We start from the raw sequence: 22,297 nt of genomic DNA, 5'->3' as shown, positions 1-22,297 counted from the left end.
CATTTGATGTGTCTTAAAGATCAAGATCATTTGTTATAGTTATGATTAAGTTGTGTTTCTTGGAGATCAAGGCTATCAATACCTATTTGTAGAAGAAAATACTTTATGTCAAGTAGTATTCGTTGAAGTTAACAAAGATCTTTGATTAACCTGTTTGTTTTATAGTGATGATTATAATGAAGATTTATCTCAAACATCTTCAAAAGAAGAGTCAAGGTTCCAATTGAAGTGTAAAGTCAAAGATAATGTGGCAAGGGACCAGAACCTTTGGATATTGAAAAAAAAGGAAGTGTGAAAATTCGTCGAGTCTTTTACAAGTGATCAATGTTTGTAAAGGTGTAAGACTAACTCTCGAATTTACCAAGGTAAATTACACAACACTTTCAACCCTTTGAAAAGCCTATATGCTTTTATGAAAGGAAAATCTCGGCATACATCAACAAAAACATCAACATATCAAAATAATAAGATCCACAATAACACAAACAACAACATATGAGCTCAACAAAAACATCAATATACCTAAACAATAACATTCATAATAACACAAACAACAACAAACGATTTATTCAAAAACGTAAACATATCTCAACAAAAACATTAAGATATCCCAACAAAAACATCAAAAATATCACAACTCATAACATAAAATTTAGAAACATCTCACGTACCTAAAATGTAAAGAGGAAGTAAAAGAAATGAGTTTGGTGTTTCCGTCATGCATGTTGTGTAACACATTTCCTTGATTCATACGAGTTAGAGGAGATATGTTGGAGTTTTATGAAAAAATGGTGTGCAAACATTAATGGAGATTAGGATAAGGCGTGAGAGAGATGTTAAGGTTTTGCTTTATGAGAGAGACGATTGTTCTATATTGAAACGAGAGAACTTTCACTTATATATAACTAATACTTTTTCACCATGGTTGACAATAATGACTGTGATGAAATATCTTGTTACTGAGGTACTTTTTACAACGGTTTCTTTTTTAGACTGTGGTGAAAGGTATTTTAATTTTAATATAAATATAATATTATAAGGGACACGCTCTTTTTGTCACAAAAAAATGGAAAATTGATGGTGATAGGATTCGAAGCATGTCACTCCAAGTACTTTTCACCATGATTGATAGGACTGACCGTGGTAAAATATATTTTGGTAAATAACAAAAAAAACACCTAAAAATGAGTTATTACTACGGTTGAGTAAATCGCCGTAGTAAGATGATGTTACGAAATATATTTTTTATAGTAGTGTCCAATTGATTATACCTTAGATTTATTTTTTTAAAGAAAATATAATCTATTGAATAAAGGTAAAGAAACACTAAGGCCAAAGTACATAAAAGGAGCCTGGAAGAGGCATAAGCGGTACCAAAGAAACTCATGCAAATTAATAACCACCAAACCCTATCAACAAAAAAACACACAAAAAGGAAGAAAAAACCAAAAGGACAAAAATAAGGCATCAAAGAAAGAACGAGCTAGAACCCCCTAGCTCAGAACCTGCGAAAGCAGCAACCAAACTCTGCTGAAGTAATAAGAACACACCAATAGGAGACCGAAGACACTCTAACCGTTATTGGCTCAGATGCCTGATAGGGTTATCGAGTCATGTCGAGAAAGTATATGAGTTCCCCACTGACCTATCAAGATATCATTTCCAAGTTAAAAGGATATTAATGTTTTTCATGTCTTTCACAACCACTAATTTACATGAGAACACAATATCATTCCGAAATTTCCAAATTGACTATATCACATCATGCCAAAGCATAAGATATCTCCAAAGTCTAGAAGAACCAACAATAGGGAAAAACATTTGTAAAATCCAGGGGATATCTAGATAAAGCTACGGTCCAACCCAAACAACTAAAAATCTTATAGCAAACAGACACCACTACGTCACAGGTCACAAAATGAATGGAAGACAACTCTAGGATTCTAGAGCAAAAAGGATAAGAGATACCCTCTGAACCAAAAAATTTCCCTCTTTTAAATAAATGATCTCTGGTAAGAATCATATCCTGCAAGATCTTCCAAGAGAAAATGATAACTTTAGATGGGGCCCAACTATTCCAAATACTAGAAAGGACCAAATCTACTAATGGGACTTCACAATTACTAGAAAAATTGTGGGTGCGAAGAAAGGAATACAATGAGGCCACGGAATAAGAATCGTCTTTAGAGTGGTGCTACCAACACTTGTCAGACTAGGAAGAAAAAGTAAAGTCCCTAACAACTAAGAGAATATCAGCTATCCACGAGTGCTCATGCTAAAAAATACGAACTCTTCTCCACTTAAAATTCCAAATCCAAGACTGCCTCTACCACTTAACCACCTCCCCCACTAAACAGTCTTTCTGCTCTGAGATAGTAAAAAAAGCTACAGAAACCTGACTTTGTGAGGAATCGGACCCAACCAAGGATCACTTTATAACAAATTGAGGAGCCCAAAACCAACTTTCTTAATAACATTAGTGTAAAACTAGTATGGGGGATCTTCCCCTTTTACCTCTAGGAGATACACCTCTCTCCAATAAGAAGATGTTAAGCGAAGAAAAACAACTCTGCCTCCTGAGATAGAAGTAGTCGGAATAACTCCATATATAGATGATAGGATATCCTACCATAAGCCTGAAATAGCCAAAATTAACTCCACCCCCATTTACCCAACAAAGTTAGATTAACCACCGCCTAAGCCACTAAACCTCAAGGATTTACAAACATCATACCACCTAATCGTATAAATCTTAGAGCCCCCTCTAACACCACCCCACAAAAATCTTCTTCGATTAACATAATCTTCTTCCAAACTACCTTGACATTCATCTTTAAAATAAACAAAAAGAAGATAGTAATAACGTTAAGAATAAATTTAAGAAGAATTATCCGCCTTCCTAGAGATATATACCCATTCCGCCAAGAGTGAATCCACATAATTATAAGGGCACCTAAAAGTTTTCTAGTACAGTACAACTAAGGATTCATCCTTATTGGAAAGCGGGATCATAATGTATCCCAATGAGACTGCTCTTGGAGAAATTCACCCAAAGACCTATGGCTAGCTCAAAAGCTCTAAGAATAGTCGTGATTGACTAGAGGTTTTCATAGGATGACTCCACCATATTAATCGTATCATTCACATACTCAAAATAAGAGACAATCAAGTCTGAGAAACCCACACAAATATCTGAGAAAGAACATTGGTCCACAGCCATAGAGAACAGTCCATTCAAGGCCTTACACTACCAAGAGAAAGAGAAAAGGAGCCTTATGGCCATCTTGCTTCAATCCCTTTGAGATACGAATTTCTTATAGGTTGGGTCACCATTAACCAAGACCACAAGAATATCATTAAAAAAACATGTGATAATCCAACTTATCCACTTATCATTAAAATTAAATTTAAAGAGTATATAATACAGAAAAAACCAATTAACCGAGGTATAAGCTTTCTCAATATCAACTTTAAAAATGAAGCAAGATATTTTAAGCTTATTGGTTAGATCCGCTAACTCATTTACGGCTACAACCTCATCCATTAGGAATCTAGGTGACTAGTTAAAAGAAATAAGCTTCTCCATAACATCAGTGAGCCTACCCACTAAATTGTTTAGCCAGGAGTTTATAGAGTGACCGTACAAATGAAATAGGCTGAAAATATCTCATCTGAGATGGAGAGTCGACCTTAGGAATCAATGTCACAGAAAATATGGATAAACTTTGAAGAGAGAAGGAAACTAGTGGAACAACTTAAACGCATTCCCAATCCCATCCCTAAAGATGAGTCAAAACCTCATAAAAAAAGGAGAAATTGAACCCATCTGATTTAGGACTCTTGTTACCATCACACAAAGAAATCGTTGGGTCGATCTCTACAAGGAGAAATGGGGTCGTGAGACTAACACAGTCGTCCTCTAAGAGATATGGAAAAGGGTCCCCATCCAACCAGGTTCGATCCATGAGAGGTTCTTTAAAGTGATTAGAGAAGTAATCAACCATACCTCATGACAAATCTCTACTACCAAAACATCACCTATCTTAAGAGTTAAAATTGCATTTCTCGTAGACCTGCTCCTGATGATGCAAGCATGAAAGTAACTGGTATTGGCATCATCCTTCTGAAGCCACCTAACTCTAATTCTTTGGGAAAAAACTGAACATCTTTAATCCGAAGTTAAATTTCTTAACACAAATATCAACGTCTACTTTATGTAGTTAAATTTATTGTCTACAACCTAGCCTTTTGCAAAAATTACTTATAGTATTTGAGGTTATAGAATGATTTTCATAATTAGGGTTATATATTTCTAACTCAAAACAATTGCTTGATTTTTCAAATAAAAACATAAAGACTTGATTGAACCACTGAAGAAAATATTCCTTGCAATAAGAATCATTGCATAGACATGAAAGGTTCCAACAGTTACTTCATCAATATAAATACGAAGTGTTTTCTTAAAGCATAACTATTTTTTGTTTACTTTCTTCTTTGCATGATGATGATGGAAAAAAAGGGGACAATTTGAACAAAAAGTGAAAATCTCTTAAAAAGAGAGAAATAGATAGAAGTGACAAAAATCCAATGTAATATAGTGTATTTAAATTTGTAAATTTATTTAATTTAAATGTTAAAATTAGTTGCACATACATAATCACATATCTAACTCATTAATTAATGCCAAATCAAGTTCATAACAAGCCAGAAAAAATTGGTGGTAAGATTGATGAAGTCCCCATTTCATTGTGATTTCATCTAAATCACTCTCGATCCAAATATAAACTTCAAATACAACAAGATATTTCTCTCACAAACACAATAACACATGCCTCAAATGTGCCTAGATATATCTTTATTTGCACTCTCCAATCACTACATTTCATATGTAGTGATCCTAATGTACTTAAATTGAACTAACAATACCAGATTCTGATGAATCCCTAGAAGCCATTCTGATACGATCTTTGTTAACAAAATTACAATGTTTTCTAATCTCTCCTTTATTCCCAGTAATCACACCAATATTCCCCATTTTAATCATTGCAGTCTCAAAGCTATCAAAGAAAGCATTCTTGTCAGCACTAAACTTGTTCACAATGGCAATAGTATCAGCACCAGAAGTTGAGAAAAGCTCTTGATCACTCTGAAGCAAACCCTTCTTAACCTGAAGATTAGAGTAGTAGTTCTTGTCAAATCTATCTGGAGTAGTAGGGTCAAAATTGGCTAGGTTTGTTCCAGGTCCGCCATTAGGGCAAGTTTTGCGTAACTCTTGTAGGTAACTTGTGTTGAGAGATGGATCAGGCTTTCCTGTGTTGCTGAAGTTGTATAAACGATCGACAAATAAAGAACAGTGAGCTCTTCCGATTGTGTGAGCGCCGGAAAGAGCGACTAGATCGATAGTGGTGAGGCCTTGTTTGGCAAATGTGGCTTTGAGTTGGTCTAATGTGTTGAAAGGAGCTGGAAGATTTTGATTAGCAAGTGATTGGTTGGCTGCTAAACCATCTCTTCTTCCTAAGGGAACTTTCCAATTAGGACCTTGTGCCTGTCAATAGGTAAATTACATCAGTTACGTTATGAAACATATATTCTGACACTCTGACACATAGACATCGATAATAATTTATATAAATAAATAAAATAACTGTAGTTATAAGTGTCGAAATGATGTTGGTGTCTAAGACCCAGATAAACACTGACACGTCTTTCTTCAGAAGTGACGTGGCGTGTTACAGAATCATCATGTATATATATATATATATATATATATATATATATATATATATATATATATGAGGAGAGATCAAATTACACCCGAAGAGTTACACCACGAGTTACACTCGTTCAATAACTACATCTCGAATTAATATTTTTTAAATTCAACCGTTGGATTGAAACATAATATCATATAGATCATACCTATAAAGTTTGAGCTTAATCTATAATGATTTACTATATCATCAAGATATCCAAAGATTAACGTCAAAATGAGCTTTCATATAACGTTAATTTTGATGTAATTCAATGACATAGTAAATCATTATAGATTAAGCTCAAACTTTATATGTATGATCTATATGATATTATCTTTCAATCCAACGGTTGAATTTAAAAAATATTAATTCGAAATGTAGTTATTGAATGAGTGTAACTCGTGGTGTAACTCTTCGGGTGTAATTTGATCCCTCCTCTATATATATATATATATATATATATATATATATATGATATTTAGGATGTGCTATACCAAAATGGAGGAAATTTGTGCAGAAAGAGCAAGAATATCAGCACAAGAAACTGTGTTAGGACAAGCATTTTCCACAGCTGTTTTGATCCGATTTATAACATCTAAACCTCTTAAAGAGTTGATATTTGGGAAAGCTTCTTGTTCGGTCACAACGGTATCAGTTTTGTTCAGCAAAACTGATGCATCACAACCCTGTTACAATGAGAAAATCGGTGTTAGATTAAAAAAGCATGAAAAAATGAATATGCAGGAAAGTATATAGAGACATACTTGAACAAAACAGTCATGAAAGTGAAGTCGGACGAGACTAGCAAGCATTCTGGGATCTGTCTTGGAAACATTTCTTATGACTTCACGGACAATGGAATGAACATCTGGACAAGTGTTTCTGTAGAAAGATGCATCAAGCTGTGCATTAGAAGAGAAAGGTAAGCCTCCAAGAAGAACCAGTGCACAAAATATAGCTGTCAATGTGAGACCAAAGGAGTTCATTTTGTTGTTTTGAGTGTGATTGTGCATTAATCAAGCCTCTATTTTTATAGGCAAATAAATGTTTTAATTGTTATGATGACTTGTAAAGTACTTAATTATTTTATTTTATTTTTTGAAAAATGACTTGTAAAGTATTGCAAACGAAAGGTATCACACATATTTCATTGAACAAATAATCATTTTTATTGTGTAAGTGAATGTAACTAATATTACTATGAAAATTATAAACACGTCAATCATATATATTTTTGTTAATAATTTTATAAAATAAATTGATTTTTTTATAAAAATATATATTTTTATTTATATTTGTGAAAAGGAATTACGTCACTATTTATTTTTATTTTGAATGGTGAATTCAATTCTCTTAAAAATTATATATATAATTTTATAAGACATAATATTATTATATATGAATCTATGAACTCTGTAAAAGATTTTTTCTTTGATTTTAAGAAGTCAAAAATATTAAATATAAATTATATGAAAATATGTTGATTGTCTGAACACTTGTATTTAATTATTTATTTTAAACGGATCAAATTTTATACCGCGTGATTACTAACTATTTGAGGGGATATTGTTTTTAACAAAAAAATATTTAATTTGATTTTGTTTATTAACTTTTTATATATATTTGAATTTGAATTTATTTAATTTTGTTCATATTATTCCTAAATGGTCGTGTCCCTTTAGAATTGGTGTTGGTGTTGAGTTTTATTGCACTATTTTCGTTGGTGAGAACCATAGTGAAAACTCAGTTTTATTGAGTTTTATGTTAAGTTTATGTGGAATTTATTTGGTTAGATGAGGTGAATTAAGTTTGTTATACTTTTTTTGTTTTGCATAATAAGGAAAGTTTCTTAAGCAATTTCTAAAATAATGAATTAAGAAGAAAAAGTGAAACGATTTTTTTTGGTTTTCTTGTTTCCAGTTCATTTTTTATTGTGTAGAATTTGACTCAATTTTCTAATTGTGGTTTGAATCAACACTAATTATGACTTGTGTATTTTGTTTTTGTTTTTATATGTAGAATAATATCAAGGAAAAAGATAAAAGTAATGATGTAAATGATATATTATTTTTAGCTGATGACTTAATGATGAATTTCAAGAGGATAAGGATAATGTGGTGATGAATCTCATGTAGATGATGATGAATTATAAGATAAATTTAAATCAGTTGGATGATTTTTACTAACGAATGTTTTTTTAAGAATTGTAATAACTATTAAAGTTTCAAAAAATTATATAATGTATCATTTTATCTATAAATATGGATTGGAATTGATGTATGTATTCAACTTTCATAACATAACTTTTGAGAAGATTTTTTTGGTTGATTATATCACAAAATTAAAAACAATGTCTATATTATATAGGTATTGTAAAAAAAGTCTACTAAATATAGCAATACTTAAAATACGTTGTCTTAAAGGCTACACAAAAGTGTTTTGTATTCTCTTAGTGTTACAAGATGAGGAAACTTCAGGAGCAAGCAACAACAAAGATGCAAGTGACAAGAGTATAACTGACTAACCAAAAGTTAGTTACACAGCTGATAGTTAGTTAGGGCATTTGTTCTTGTATGTACATTACATAGTAGCTATCATGCACATTCACTATTGCATATATAAACACTTTGTAATAGATCTTTCCTTTCAATGAAGATAGACACTCTTTCTTTCAATTCATAATATGGTATCAGAGCCTGGTTTAAGATCCGGTGGGCCACCTTCTATGGTTTCCGCTATCGGGCCACCCACCGTTTATTTCCACGATTCAGTTGTCTAGTCCTGGGCGTGAGGGGGTGTGTTAAGAGTCCCACATCGGACAATATATGGCCTGAAGCAGGCTAGCAGAAAATGGCATGAGAGATTAACAACTTTCCTCATTCAACATCACTTCAAACAAGCCACTGCTGATGTTTCCTTGTTCATCAAGCAAACCCAACATACGTTCACCATCATGTTGGTATATGTGGATGATGTCATCTTGGCTGGGAACTCCTTACAAGAAATGCAAGGCATCAAGGAGAAGTTACACCATGAATTCCAAATCAAGGACCTCGGGCAGTTGAAATATTTCCTTGGGATTGAGGTAGCTCATTCAAAGTTTGGCATATCTCCTTGTCAAAGGAAATATTGTCTTGATCTCTTAGACTATTTACAATGGTTTCCAAATTCAACACCCTACTTTTTCACTTTTTATACTCCACATCATCTTCTCTCTCTTCCACCTAATAATTCAACACACATTCAACTTTTACTCACTACAATAGTTTTGTTTAATAAAATTCAACACCCTACTTTACCACCATTCACAACACACTAAAAATTCAAATAGTCACAACAACCAATAGGATTTTGCAAAATATTGTATGTGGCCCCCACTCTCATTCATTCAACATGTTGAATTCTTTCAACACAAAGTAATCCACATCATATTAAACAAGCTATTAAACATACCATTGCATGAATTCAACAGTTGAAAAAAAATTTCAACACCCCCATTGTACATAGTCTTACAAGATTCCACTCTATTATCTGCTAAGCCTGTATCTACTCCCTCTGATCCATCTTCTAAAATGCATCAAGATTCTAGTGGTCCATACCATGACATTTCCTCTTATAGAAGACTTATGGGAAAACTTCTCTATCTTAATGCCACCAGACCTGACATAACCTTTTGTACTCAGCAGCTTAGTCAGTTTTTGTCAGCACCATCTATCAACCATTTCAATGCAGCCACTAGAGTGTTAAGATATTTGAAGTCATGTCCTGGGAGGGGTATGTTCCTACCAAGAGATTCTCAACTAACCTTACAAGGTTATTCAGATGCAGATTGGGCTGGATGTTCAGATACTAGAAGATCCATCTCTGGTCAATGTTTTTTCCTTGGAAGATCACTTATTTCCTGGAGGACTAAGAAATAATTAACTGTTTCAAGATCTTCAAGTGAGGCAGAATATCGGGCACTCGCAGCTGCTACTTGTGAGTTGCAGTGGATTACATACTTGCTTAAGGATTTACATGTTGAATGCCAAAGGATGCCAGTGTTATATTGTGATAATCAGAGTGCTTTACACATTGCTGCCAATCCTGTGTTTCATGAAAGGACCAAGCACTTGGAAATAGACTGCCACATCGTGAGAGAAAAGATGTTGAATGGATTGATGAAATTATTGCCATGCACGTCAAAGGATCAGCTTGCAGACTTCTTCACTAAACCACTATTGCCTCAACCTTTCAATAGCTTGCTATCCAAGTTAATGATGCTCGATATCTATCAGTCATCAACTTGTGGGAGGGTGTTACAAGATGAGGAAACTTCAGGAGCAAGCAACAACAAAGATGCAAGTGACAAGAGTATAACTGACTAACCAAAAGTTAGTTACACAACTGGCAGTTAGTTAGGGCATTTGTTCTTGTATGTACATTACATAGTAGCTATCATGCACATTCACTATTGCATATATAAACACTTTGTAATAGATCTTTCCTTTCAATGAAGATAGACACTCTTTCTTTCAATTCATAATACTTAGTTTAAGTGCCTATGCTTGTTAATGGTAGGGTTCTTCAAATCCAACTCAATTTTAATAAAAACTGTACACCGATAAAAAAACCAAAAATTATAAAAAAAAAAAAAAAACTAAAATTTATTAGATGTGTTTGAATGTATTTTGTGAAAACCTCTCAATTCGAATCGATTGTTGGATTGATTTCAAAATCAAACCGAATTAGTTAAACAATTTTCATTCAACTCTTTTGGTAAACTCGTGTTGATTTAAAAAATACAATAAAAATTAAATTTACTAACTAAAAACAAATTTGATGAAAACTTATTCCAAATCAAATGATAAAATATTTATTTACTCTTTTATATAAAATATCACAAGGCCCTCCTTGTGAAAAACAAAATTACAAGGCTCTTCTTAATATTTTATTAAGTAGTTTTGAGATTGATTATAAACTACAAAAATATATATATATATATAAACGTTAAAAAAATTTAGAATAATTAATAATAGGGTTAAATAAGTTTTTAGTCCCTATAAATATGGCAACTTTCAATTTTAGTTCCTCTAAAATTTTTTTTTAAACAATGGTCCTCGCAATATTTTTCGTCCCTATTTTTAGTCTCACCCGTTAAATTTCACTAACGGAGGTTTACGTGGCACGCCACATGTAACGCCACGTCAATTAAAGTCAATACTAATTAAAAGTAGATAGATTGCGGGGGTTTTAAACCCCTTTAAATAACTTAAAAATAATAAATTATTTACAAGCAATTTTTACCACTATCTTGGGTAAAGAATCCACCTTCCATGGCAGAACTTGAAGCAGCAGTATGTATGACTTTGCTGAACATGTTCATGGCTTGGAACTTGTAATGCCATGCAAGGATGACAAATGTATGTGATTTAATCTAATGAAGTGTATGGAACTCAATACCAAAAATAGTTGGGTTGCAGACCAGATTATGCTTCCAAATCAAAGGTGCCCTGCATCACTTTCTATATCTCTTGGAACCGATTACAAATTACCAAATAATCGACAAAAAGAACTGAGCAGGTGAAGCAAGGAAGGAAAATTTGAATGCTATTTCATTGCAGGGAAAATTATCAAATGTTTTTCTTTATGTATGTATGATCATATAAATTAAAATTTGAATGGTATTTCATTGCAGGGAATTGCTTCTAGATTTTTATAGTTCTAGTAATGGACGCAAGCCAACTCAAATTATTCTCTTCAGGTGTCATTCGATCACTGTTATGTTGGTTAGATATCTAGTCGTGTGTGTTCTTTAGGCTTACTAACTGTTTGTCGGTCAAATATTTTTTAACTAGAATGTTTTTGATAATGGCTATTATAATAGTTGTGATTACTACAACTATTAATGTATGGTAAGCTACTTGTATTTATTTGCAGAAATAATTGTGGTTACTTCAATATTTTCATTTTAGAACAATTTGATAGAAAGAAAACGAAGTTTAGTAAAATAATATAATTCTATTCAAAATTTTAATTTATATTTTCTCAAATGATTTTTGTTAATTGAAAGTATTAATCATTTAATTTCAATCTTTTTATTCTACTTTATCTATCTTTTATGAAATTATATATCACTTTTGAAATATTTTATATTGTATCAATTTATCAGTAAAACATAGTTTATTTCTTTTTATAATAACAAAGATGTACACAATTTTTTTTTATTATTTAACATCTTACTATATTTTTTCAATTATTTAATTTCTATGTTATACCATTAATAAAATATAATTAATATAGTAAATCAAATTTTTTTCTCACTTTATAAAATAAAAATTAATTTTTAAATATGTATTAATCCAGGAAAATATAACACTTTAATTTTAGCTTTTCTAAATAAATTATTTGCTTTTTATCGTTATGTCATTTTACTTTGGTTTAATATTCTTTTTTTTTTTCAATAAATTCGAGCATCATTTTAATCTCTTATTTTAAAAATATATATTCATTTCTTAGATTTCAAAATATATTATATTAATTTTTATCTAATTAACAATAAATTTAACAACTGATTTCTGATTTTTTTTGTCAGTTGTTAGATGTAAAGAATTTACATAGTATATTTTGGACTATTTTGAAGATTTAAGAGATTAATATAATTTTTTAAATTAATCAATCAAAAGAACTTTAAAATTAACATACATGACAAAAAAAAATGAATGAGCTGATTGATTTAGTTTTCTAAAACAATTTTTAGTTTTTATAATTTAAAAATAATAAAACTTGTTTGATAGTTTAATTTTAAAATTATAATATATTTTAGAAGTTTTAGGTTTTGATTTTGAGTTTTGGAAATTAAAAAGAGAAAAAATAAGGAAAATTGATACAATTTTTATTAATGATAAATTCGTACTCTCTACAACTTTAAAATAATTTTTAAAAAAAGGACTACCAAACATTTATCTTTTTATTTTTTTCTTCAAAACCCTTTTTCAAAATTAATTACAAAATAATTTTTAAAAACTAAAAATTAAAACTCATTTAAAAAACCCTAAGTCTTTTACTTTTGTTTTAGGTTAACCCTTTATTTTAATTAAATATTTTAATTAATGTGTGATAGTTTAAATTGGTATAGATATGAGGATATACCATAGATTATAGATATGCTAAAAGGGGAAAAAAAATCTACCGAGTAACTTTGTTTTTGATAATCTCACTACTCTTAATAACTAAGTTGCAAGTGGGAGTGCTAGTCTCATGGTAGGACCCATATAGTAAAAGCAAGCCAACCACAATTGACAATATTTATTTCTCATCTGATGAAATCCATTGTATCATAACCTAACCAAAAGACGACAATTCGTACGTAAAATCTTAGTTTTTGTTCCTTGTCATTTGAAAGTAGATTAACCCCATCAATGAAGTAGTGGAAGTATAAAAATATAAAAAAGTGTGTTTACTATCTATAGAAAAATAAAAGAGTGTGGTGTGGTGGGAATATATTTTGCAACAAAGCTTAAGCTAGTGTGCGTTAAAATAAGGTGTGCTTTACAAAGCTAGGACACCAAATTCGCAAGTTGTGTAATTATAGTGATTTCTTATTGGTCTTCTTTTCTTAGTACTATTTATTATCTTATCTTCTAATTCGCAACTGTTTGCAGCCATCATTATCACCATTAAACATTAGGTAGACCCATTTAAACAAAGTCAAGTCAAGCATATCTCACTCATATAAATATAACCAGCTAGATAACACAAAGCATCAAGGATATCGAGGTGACACAATTGTCCAAACAAAGTAAAACAAGCCATCTATATATTCAAATTTCAAAATAAAATATATAACTTACCATTAAAAGGACCTGCCATCTCATAGACTTTGGACTAGCCATCTCATTTTTGTAAGAGAATTTCTGGGTAGATCCACCTATGGGGAAAATCTTCCGCGAAAATTCCGAAATACCCCTGTTTCGGAGATGCATCTCTGAAGTAAATTTTTTTAGATTTTTCTAAATTTTGGAGATGCATCTCCGAAATAAATTTTTTTAAATTTTGGAGATGCATCTCCGAAAAAAAATCCCAAAAATTGAGATTTTTATTAATTCGAAGATGCATCTCCGAAAAAACCTCAAAAAAAACTTTTTCGGATATGCATATCCGAAAAAATCCTAAAAACTAAAAATTCTAGGATATTAATTAATTCACATATCATAAATTTGATATAATTTATGAGTTATAAATAATAATAATTATATATTTATATTCTGATTTATATTTTAAAATATAAAATAATTTTAATTACAAAAAAATTAAAATAATTCCAATTATTAAATGTAGTTATAAATAATTCCAATTCATGTTTCTACGGTTGATAATAATAATGAAATAGATCAAGTAGTAGTAATAATAATAATAATAATAATAATGATAAAAAAACATTTTTCAAAATTAATTATGTTAAAAAAATCATTTTTCATAATTAATTATGATAAAAATATCATTTTTTATTTAGTTAAAAAAAATTAAAAGAAGATTTTGTCTTAATTTTATTTAGTGAATAAATTTTATATTTAATTTTATATAATTCAAAATTTACTTATGAAATTAGAATGTTTTTAATTTATATCAGTTAGTAAAATAATTTTTAACTTTAAAATTGTTTAGGAAATTTTGTTTATAAAATGATTTTTATAATTATAAAATTGTTTTTGAAAATTAATTTATAAAATGATTTATCATAAGAAAAATAGAAAATAAATATTTTTATTATTAATTTTTTATTTAAAAATAAAATGTTAATTTAAATATTTATTAGGTTAATATTATTATTACATCTTAATTATAATGGTATATATATTTAATAATATATTTTAATTAATACAATTAATTATACAATTGATTCACCTTGATTTTAATTTTTTAATAATTAAGAGAATTTCTTCGGAAATGCATATCCGAAACATTCCAAGATAAAAAATTAGAATACTTTGGATATGCATCTCCGAAGACACCCCCTCTCAAAAAAAAAAAAGATGATTTTGGAAATGCATCTCCGAAAACACTTTTTTTTTGTGTTCTCGGAAGTGCATTTCCGAAATCAACTTTTTTTCAAAGAAAAAGTGATTTCGAAAATGCATTTTCGAAATAAAGGGGCATTTTGGGGTTTTCAGTACGGGTGACCAAGAAGTCTAGGGGGTCAATAAAGATATTCTCTTTTTGTAATCTTCCTTTTACATTAGGACCATAATGTGCTTGATGACAGGGGATCCACTCCTCAAAAGCATCTAATGGCTCTCTGGAATCCTCAACTGAAGGATAGCATATAGTTATTCCTCCTTTCTATATAAAGGAATGACGCCAATTTAGGTAGGGTTTTCAAATTCAATTTCGATTTACTCATCTCCCTCACTTACTAACTTAAGCGTCGAAGGACTAACTTTGTAGGTACACACCCTCTTCGCCGCATCAAAAGCTTTTCTCTGCCGTTGCTTTCGAATTCCTCCCGAGTTCTAGTTCCTAAAATTGGAATAGTGGTATTGTCTATGAGAATCGACTCCTGAATCATACCTTTTCTATGATTCTCAATTCGGTCTTCAAGTCTTCCGTTCGAAGTCTTCTCGATAACTGAATAGATATCCTTTGAGATTGAACGCGATGATCCTTTACCTTTGGTTCAATCAAACTTCATATCAACTTCATTCCGTTAGATCCACAGATCTTGACATTCTTCATCTTCGAAGCAATGGTCCGATCTAAAGCAACTCATTCCGCCACAACGTGAAATGCTACTTTAGGCGATGCAGTTGCGGCACAAATAACGGTCAATCAACCTACTCCGCCTCGTCCACCAGGCGTGACACATCCAGGAACAGAGGCTCCTCCTCATCCAGACCTGGTTTTAACTCCTTAGATAGCAAGGACTTTCCAAGCATCACCGCTTAGAACTCAAATCCATCTCCAAACTACGCAATGTAAGGTGTCGCCTGGTTTCCAACAGCTTCAAACGAATCTCGATGCTCAAAGTGCCAACGAGTTGTTGAACGGTATCTACAACATTGTTCGACAACAAACTTCACATGCAATGGAAGAAAGACTATCTAGGCTTGAGGAAAGCCTTCATAATGCTCCCTGCGCATGAACATTATCCAATAAGTGATAAATTAAAGTATCTCCGTTTCCACAAGGGACACATCCACAATATCGACGATTGGATTCTACTAAAGTACCCTATTGAAGCACTGATTAAAAAGGTTCGACTGATCAAATATATCAAAGGTGGAAAACAAGAGAGGGAATATTACCCTATGGGGAAATCCCCTTCAGAGGCACTAGAGGCAAACCCAAGGAGGAAAATAAAGGAAAACGCCAGAATATTGCGGCCATTATAGGAGGAGCACCTCGGTAAAACATCTCCTTAAAGGAGAGAGTGAAGAGAAAGATTGTTGCAATGATGGTGGTACAAAAAAAATAAGGGATCCCTTCAACAAAAAATTCTCGACCGACCTATGTTGGGGTTCCGAGACTCTGAAAAAAATAGCGTGTATCTACAATGAAATGTTCCCATTGGTGATCACTGCAACCATCAAACAGTTTGACGTATCATGATTGAGCCCTTCAAGCAACGCTGTTCAAGAAAAGGGCTTGTGAGCAATTAACACTCAATTCCTAGTCATCCCTTGCAAGAGCCTTTACAATTGCATCCGGGGAAGACCTTTCACGGAAGTGCTAGACGTTGTAGCCTATTTGGTCCGTCTAAAGCTCAAATACGCCAACCTCTATGGTGAGACTATCGTTATTCGCACTAACCTTGAATGAGCTAAATGAATTCATGATTCAATCTGGGGGGCCATGAAGAGGGCACAACCATGGAGATCATCATGATATCTCTTAATGACTAGCTCAAGAACATGGGCACCCAACCACTAAGATGTGGGTGAACAAGAGAAAATTGATAACATGAATAAGCGGCATATAGCCCGCCTGATTATATTTTTCTCTCCCTTTTGTATAAATTCACATATTTTTATAAACATCCATATGACATGAATGTGTGATTTTCTACTATGAATGAAATTGTACATATTCTAAAATGGTTGTGCCTCTTTGCTTACAAACAGTAATAGAAAACCCTGAGGCACGAGCGACAACACTTGATGCTCGGACTAAAAGAACATAAGAGTGTTGTCGAAGATGCTTTGCATGTTCAACTACAACAAGCAATTCTCCATTGCACGAAGCACGCATAAAAAAATCAGGGGTGATGTCACAGACACTTAGCACACGCGACTATAAAATCAATTTCCCACGTGAATACACACATTTATGCATATCTGACCCCCCTTTCGAATCTAGCCAATCCAAGGGCATTGGCGGTGGTGCACGAAGAGCTTCCACCTTGGACTGAGCCTCGACTCAGGATCAGGGATGGGGATCCTACCCTTGGCCGAGGAACAGTCCTTTGTGACATCCAATAGAACTCGAGGGAAGACCTCATAGAGAAAGCGCGAAATCCAAAGTTTTGCACTCAGGATCTTGCCTACACACCTTATACATGTAACTTAAACACACGATAATACAACAAAAGGAATACTTACAAGCAAATATCTTTCCATTATAGAAATGCTTCATATACAATAAAAAAGAGAGGAGTAAGGGTCTACTCAAAGAAAGAAATGATTTTCCCATCCTTGAGCATCTGGTTCGGCCGAATCTGCTCTTTTGATATAAGCAAAGGATAATGAAAGTGTTCTATTTGTTGCTAAGCATTCTTAAAGAATTGTGAAACCATCCCAAGGCCAACTGACGTACACTCTTTCAGACTTCAGTTCTTCTTGAGCTACCAACAAAGACGCGTGGGCATACAATATATTTTCCAATGTAAGGGTGAAAGTGCTTTCCTTTCTCCCCATTGTCCTTACCAAGTGATGCACCCGACCGAACAAGGTGCCAAGAAGATTAAGGGGGGCCAAAGTAATGCTTATATCCCTGAAAGTGACATAAGCTATTTGAATTTCTTCCAAACACTTGTATTGTTGGAAAGTCAAGACCAAAACGCTTTCTTCTAGCCAGAGTTTCTCTTTAAGTTCCCGGTAAGACCAAAAGGCAGTCTAACGGCCATACCCTCCAAGAGCTAAAGAGAGTGAGGCTCACTGGGAAGACTGGGCCAAGTTCATCAACACTTGTTCCAAGACTAGATATGCACAATCCTCATCAAAAACCGAATTTCCTTGTTCACTAGATGGATCGAATCCTGACCCAAAAGTGACCGGTGGACCTGGAACGACGACTGGAGCACCAACACTCCGAGGAGGTTCCAAAGTTAAGGAAGGGCCAACCCCAGTGCTGCACATCTTTGTTCTCCAATTGAAAAGTCAAAGTTGTACTTCATCCTTCATCGTACATGTATATAATTGTGATCAATGTCAATGGTAAACACTCTAGAAACAATTAATAAAGGTTAAACAACCGAAAGAGTTCCCAAAGCTTACCATAAGTGACTTTCAGACCTTCTCGAGTGTGAGTGTTGGGCACCAATTGAAAAACAATGAAGCACTTTGAGCATTTCTTGTCAACCTCCACTGAAGGGACACCACCTTCTAGATAACACATACTACTAATGAAGCCTACCAACTGTTTCTTATGATATAGATCTTCTTGTGTATTTGATAACACGATTTTATATCGTATATTTAGCTTGAAATCCATAGATATTTATAGCATTTTCCGTTTATTATATTGATTTATTATGATATTACGCGAGTTTTTGCTTTGTTTCAGGTTTTACACTCTTATTATGACTATTTGTGAAAAGGAGAAGAAATGGAGCTAAAACGACCACTATTTATGCCTAAAAGATGAAAAATGGGTGCTGAAGTAAAAAGGGAGTGCAAATAAGGCCCAAATGTGCTAAAAGAGACCCAAAGGCCCAAAGAAGCAATCCAGCCCACGAAGGAACCATTTGTGAGTGGCCCAACTAAATGCTGCAAAGAGCAGACGCACGTCTCCACGTCTCATTAGCCACGTCAGCAAAAGGGAGACGCACGTCTCCAGTCCCCTACATTCTCTCCACTTGAGACGCACGTCTCAAGTCTTCAACGAAGCTTCCCCAAGAATCGGAGACGCACGTCTCCAAGTCCAAGTCTGCTGGAGCTCCTCTTTTCACGCAATCCAACTGCAAAGCCTCGCCTATAAATAGAGGCAGATACTTCACTTTAACCTGTCCGATTTCCTGCTAACGAAGTGCTGCCGAAATTGTACCGTGCATTATATTTTCTGCCTTCCTTTAATTCAAACAGTTATTTTCTCACAACGATTTCTACACCGGAAGTTGTTGTGAACCTTTTATAAATCTAGCCTTACGTTAGATTTATCGCCTTTTATTTTTCTTGTTTTATTTTCCGTCCGTTTAAATTCCGAAGAACGATCCAGCCAACCTGTGGTGGAAGTTCAGTACTCGAAGATTCAGTTTCAATTTATTTAATTCAGGTTTAATATTTACTGCCTTTATTTATATATTTACTTGCATGATATATTATATGCCTATTAACATGTCTTTTATTACAAGCCGAATTAATTTATGCATGCTTAACTGTATTAATATGTCTGGCTAAATTACTAAGGTATCGGTATGTAAAGTAAGTTAACCGTAGGGATCCGAAATAAATTGGCTTAATTATGTTTTGTTAATTATCACCTGTTTATGGTTTGTATGTCTAATTTAATTAGTAAGTCTTAAGAATAATAGAGCGAAAGTTTGAGGTCTTAAGACGGTCAAAGGTTAAAATCAATAGAGCGAAAGTTTGAGATATTTAACTGGATAGTAGACATAGGACATTAGTTTTAAGGATGGCGAAAGCGTATTAAAACTAATTGGGACTTATTTATTTTCAAATATTGTTTTTACACCCGAGCGGGATGGCGAAAGCGTACGTTAGGGATATTAGCATGTTCCGACACAAAGAGCGAAAGTTTGAGATTAGGAGATTTAAATAGATAACAACTTCATAAAACAGGCATTTTATTAATTACGTTGTTTCCAAAAAGCTCTTCTAAAATCTAATAGGATGGCGAAAGCGTACATTAGGATTAGGATAGTGATCTAAATCAACAGAGCGAAAGTTTGAGACGAGGATTTTTAACCAATTGAATTAGTAAAGATTTTTAATTAAATTATGCAAAAGCCAATGGACCTTCGGATCACCTTAAGTTAAACGAAATACATACTGATATCTGTCTTTTATTATATTCTTTATTATTCATAATCACTCTCCCTTAGGAACAATCGAAATATTAGTAGCCCTAGCTTTACATAGTAACCTTAGATAACGGTAGATCGATTCATAGTCCCTGTGGATTCAATATCTTTTAAAACTACACGACACGACTGTGCACTTGCAGTCATCAGATTAATAGACACGTAAAGTCGCGATCAAGTTTTTGGCGCCGTTGCCGGGGACTATTTAAGTCGATATCGTAACTCACTGTTACACCGTAGAGACTAGGACAATTCTTTCCTTTCTTTCTGAACGATTGTATGCCAAATACTCGTTCACAAGGAGGAGATTTAATACAACGAATTAACGAGATCGAACGTTTCATTAACGTCAAACGTCAAGCTCGCAATCTTCCCGAAGTAGCACCAATTCCGATTAATCAGGAATTGACTTTTACTGATCAAATTAATCAAATCACCCCAAAGTTAGAGATGGCTGCTCTTCGTCCTCTTAGAGACTATGCCGCTCCTTCGCGCGCTGAACCGCACTCAAGTATCGCACCACCTGCGATTGAGGCAAACAATTTCGAGCTGAAACCTTCGTTGGTCCAAGCTGTTCAACAGAATCAATTCTCTGGAAGCCCTGCAGATGACCCCAACCTCCATTTATCTGTGTTCGTGTAATACGCCGACACTGTCAAAGCTAACAACGTTAGTTCCGAAGCTATTCGATTACGTCTCTTTCCTTTCTCCTTGAGAGATAGAGCTAGAGCGTGGCTTCAATCACTGCCTTCTAATTCCATAACTACATGGGATGAATTGAAGAGAGTATTCTTAGCGAGATACTTTCTGCCTAGCAAAACTGCTATGCTAAGAGGTCAAATCAACGGATTTACCCAGAAAGATAACGAATCTCTCTTCGAAGCTTGGGAACGTTACAAGGACATGCTTAGACTATGCCCTCATCATGGACTCGAACCATGGCTGATCATCCATACTTTCTATGGTGGTCTCCTATATAACACTAAAATGACTATAGATGCCGCTGCTGGCGGAGCATTAATGGACAAACCCCATGATGAAGCATACAACCTCATAGAGAACATGGCACAAAACCATTACCAATGGGGTGGAGAACGAGCCGCTCTAGAGAAAGCCCAAACCAAAGGAGGAATGTACGAAATAAGTGGTATAGACCGCGTTAACGCTAAAGTAGACGCTTTAACTCAAAAGATCGAGAACTTAACCATCACTCCTTCAGCCACCGCTGCTGCTGTAACACCTAACTGTGAGATTTGTGGATTGACTGGACACGCAGTTGCCGAATGTCAACTCTTGACTGGAGTCCCATCTGATCAAGTAAACTATGCTCAAGGAAACCCTTATTCTAACACGTACAACCCTGGATGGAAAAACCACCCGAACTTTTCTTATAAAAACAACAACGCGTTGTATGCGCCTGGACAAGCACCTGCTGTACCACCTGGCTACCAAAAAGCGCCTGTAGCTGCTCAAAACACCCCTAGGAAGTCAAATCTAGAAATCATGATGGAAAATTTTATAACTTCCCAACAACAAACCAATAAGGACTTCCTAAATCAAAACATCCACAATAGCGAGCAACTAAAACAACTATCGAACAAAGTAGATGCCTTAGCTACGCATAACAAAATGTTAGAAACTCAAATCTCACAAGTAGCTCAACAACAAGCACCTACTGCTGCCCCTGCTGGCACGTTTCCTGCTCAACCACAACCTAATCCTAAAGGACATGCGAACGCGATAACACTACGAAGTGGAACGAACTACGATGGACCCATTGATCCTAGAACTCAAAACGCGCCCATGTCACAACAAGAGCCAAAGGAAACCCAAAAGACATCAACTGATGATCAAACTGCTAAGACCAATGAGAGCAACAACGAAGTGGAACCTGAAAAAGAGAAACCTTACGTTCCACCACCACCTTATAAGCCACCAATTCCTTATCCTCAGAGATTAGCTAAATCAAAAACCGAAGCGCAATTTAAAAGATTTGTAGAACTTCTGAAACAATTAAACATAACCATACCGTTCACAGAAGCCATAACTGAAATGCCTTCGTACGCTAAATTCCTAAAAGAAATCCTATCAAACAAAAAGAAACTCGAGGATAACGAAACCGTAACACTTACCGCCGAATGTAGCGCTATAATCCAAAATAACATGCCTCCAAAAACTGAAAGATCCTGGTAGTTTCTCTATACCCTGCGTAATAGGTAAAACCATCATAGAGAAAGCCCTGTGCGATTTAGGAGCCAGTGTTAGTTTGATGCCTCTTTCAACCTGTAAGAAACTAAATCTGGGTGAG

At 33.7% G+C, this 22,297-nt stretch overlaps 1 protein-coding gene and 1 non-coding gene across 2 annotated transcripts; both read right to left on the bottom strand.

The window, feature by feature from the left end:
* Positions 1–4,651: 4,651 nt before the first annotated feature.
* LOC131625697 (peroxidase 15-like) lies at positions 4,652–6,741 on the bottom strand. Its single transcript, XM_058896534.1, has 3 exons — positions 6,518–6,741; positions 6,248–6,439; positions 4,652–5,545 (listed from the first exon to the last, which is right to left on the bottom strand). The coding sequence occupies exons 1-3, from the start codon at positions 6,737–6,739 to the stop codon at positions 4,907–4,909; spliced, it is 1,053 nt and encodes a 350-aa protein (XP_058752517.1). The 5' UTR covers positions 6,740–6,741; the 3' UTR covers positions 4,652–4,906.
* A 14,073-nt stretch (positions 6,742–20,814) lies between these two features.
* LOC131625727 (small nucleolar RNA R71) lies at positions 20,815–20,921 on the bottom strand. The gene has a single exon (XR_009290928.1). It is a non-coding gene; the product is annotated as a small nucleolar RNA R71 (small nucleolar RNA).
* Positions 20,922–22,297: the final 1,376 nt, after the last annotated feature.

Source organism: Vicia villosa, unplaced genomic scaffold, assembly GCF_029867415.1.
Source record: "Vicia villosa cultivar HV-30 ecotype Madison, WI unplaced genomic scaffold, Vvil1.0 ctg.000233F_1_1, whole genome shotgun sequence".
Taxonomy (NCBI): domain Eukaryota; kingdom Viridiplantae; phylum Streptophyta; class Magnoliopsida; order Fabales; family Fabaceae; genus Vicia; species Vicia villosa.
Note: the sequence above shows the minus strand (reverse complement) of the source record. Positions and strands in the feature narration are given on the sequence as shown.

Excerpts from the sequence above, each read along its gene's own strand:
- LOC131625697 (XM_058896534.1), bottom strand. The coding sequence starts at position 6,739 with ATGAACTCCTTTGGTCTCACATTGACAGCTATATTTTGTGCACTGGTT. Across the intron at positions 6,440-6,517 it reads TTCATGACTGTTTTGTTCAA|GGTTGTGATGCATCAGTTTT; the intron begins GTATGTCTCTAT and ends TCATTGTAACAG. Across the intron at positions 5,546-6,247 it reads CACAAATTTCCTCCATTTTG|GCACAAGGTCCTAATTGGAA; the intron begins GTATAGCACATC and ends ACCTATTGACAG.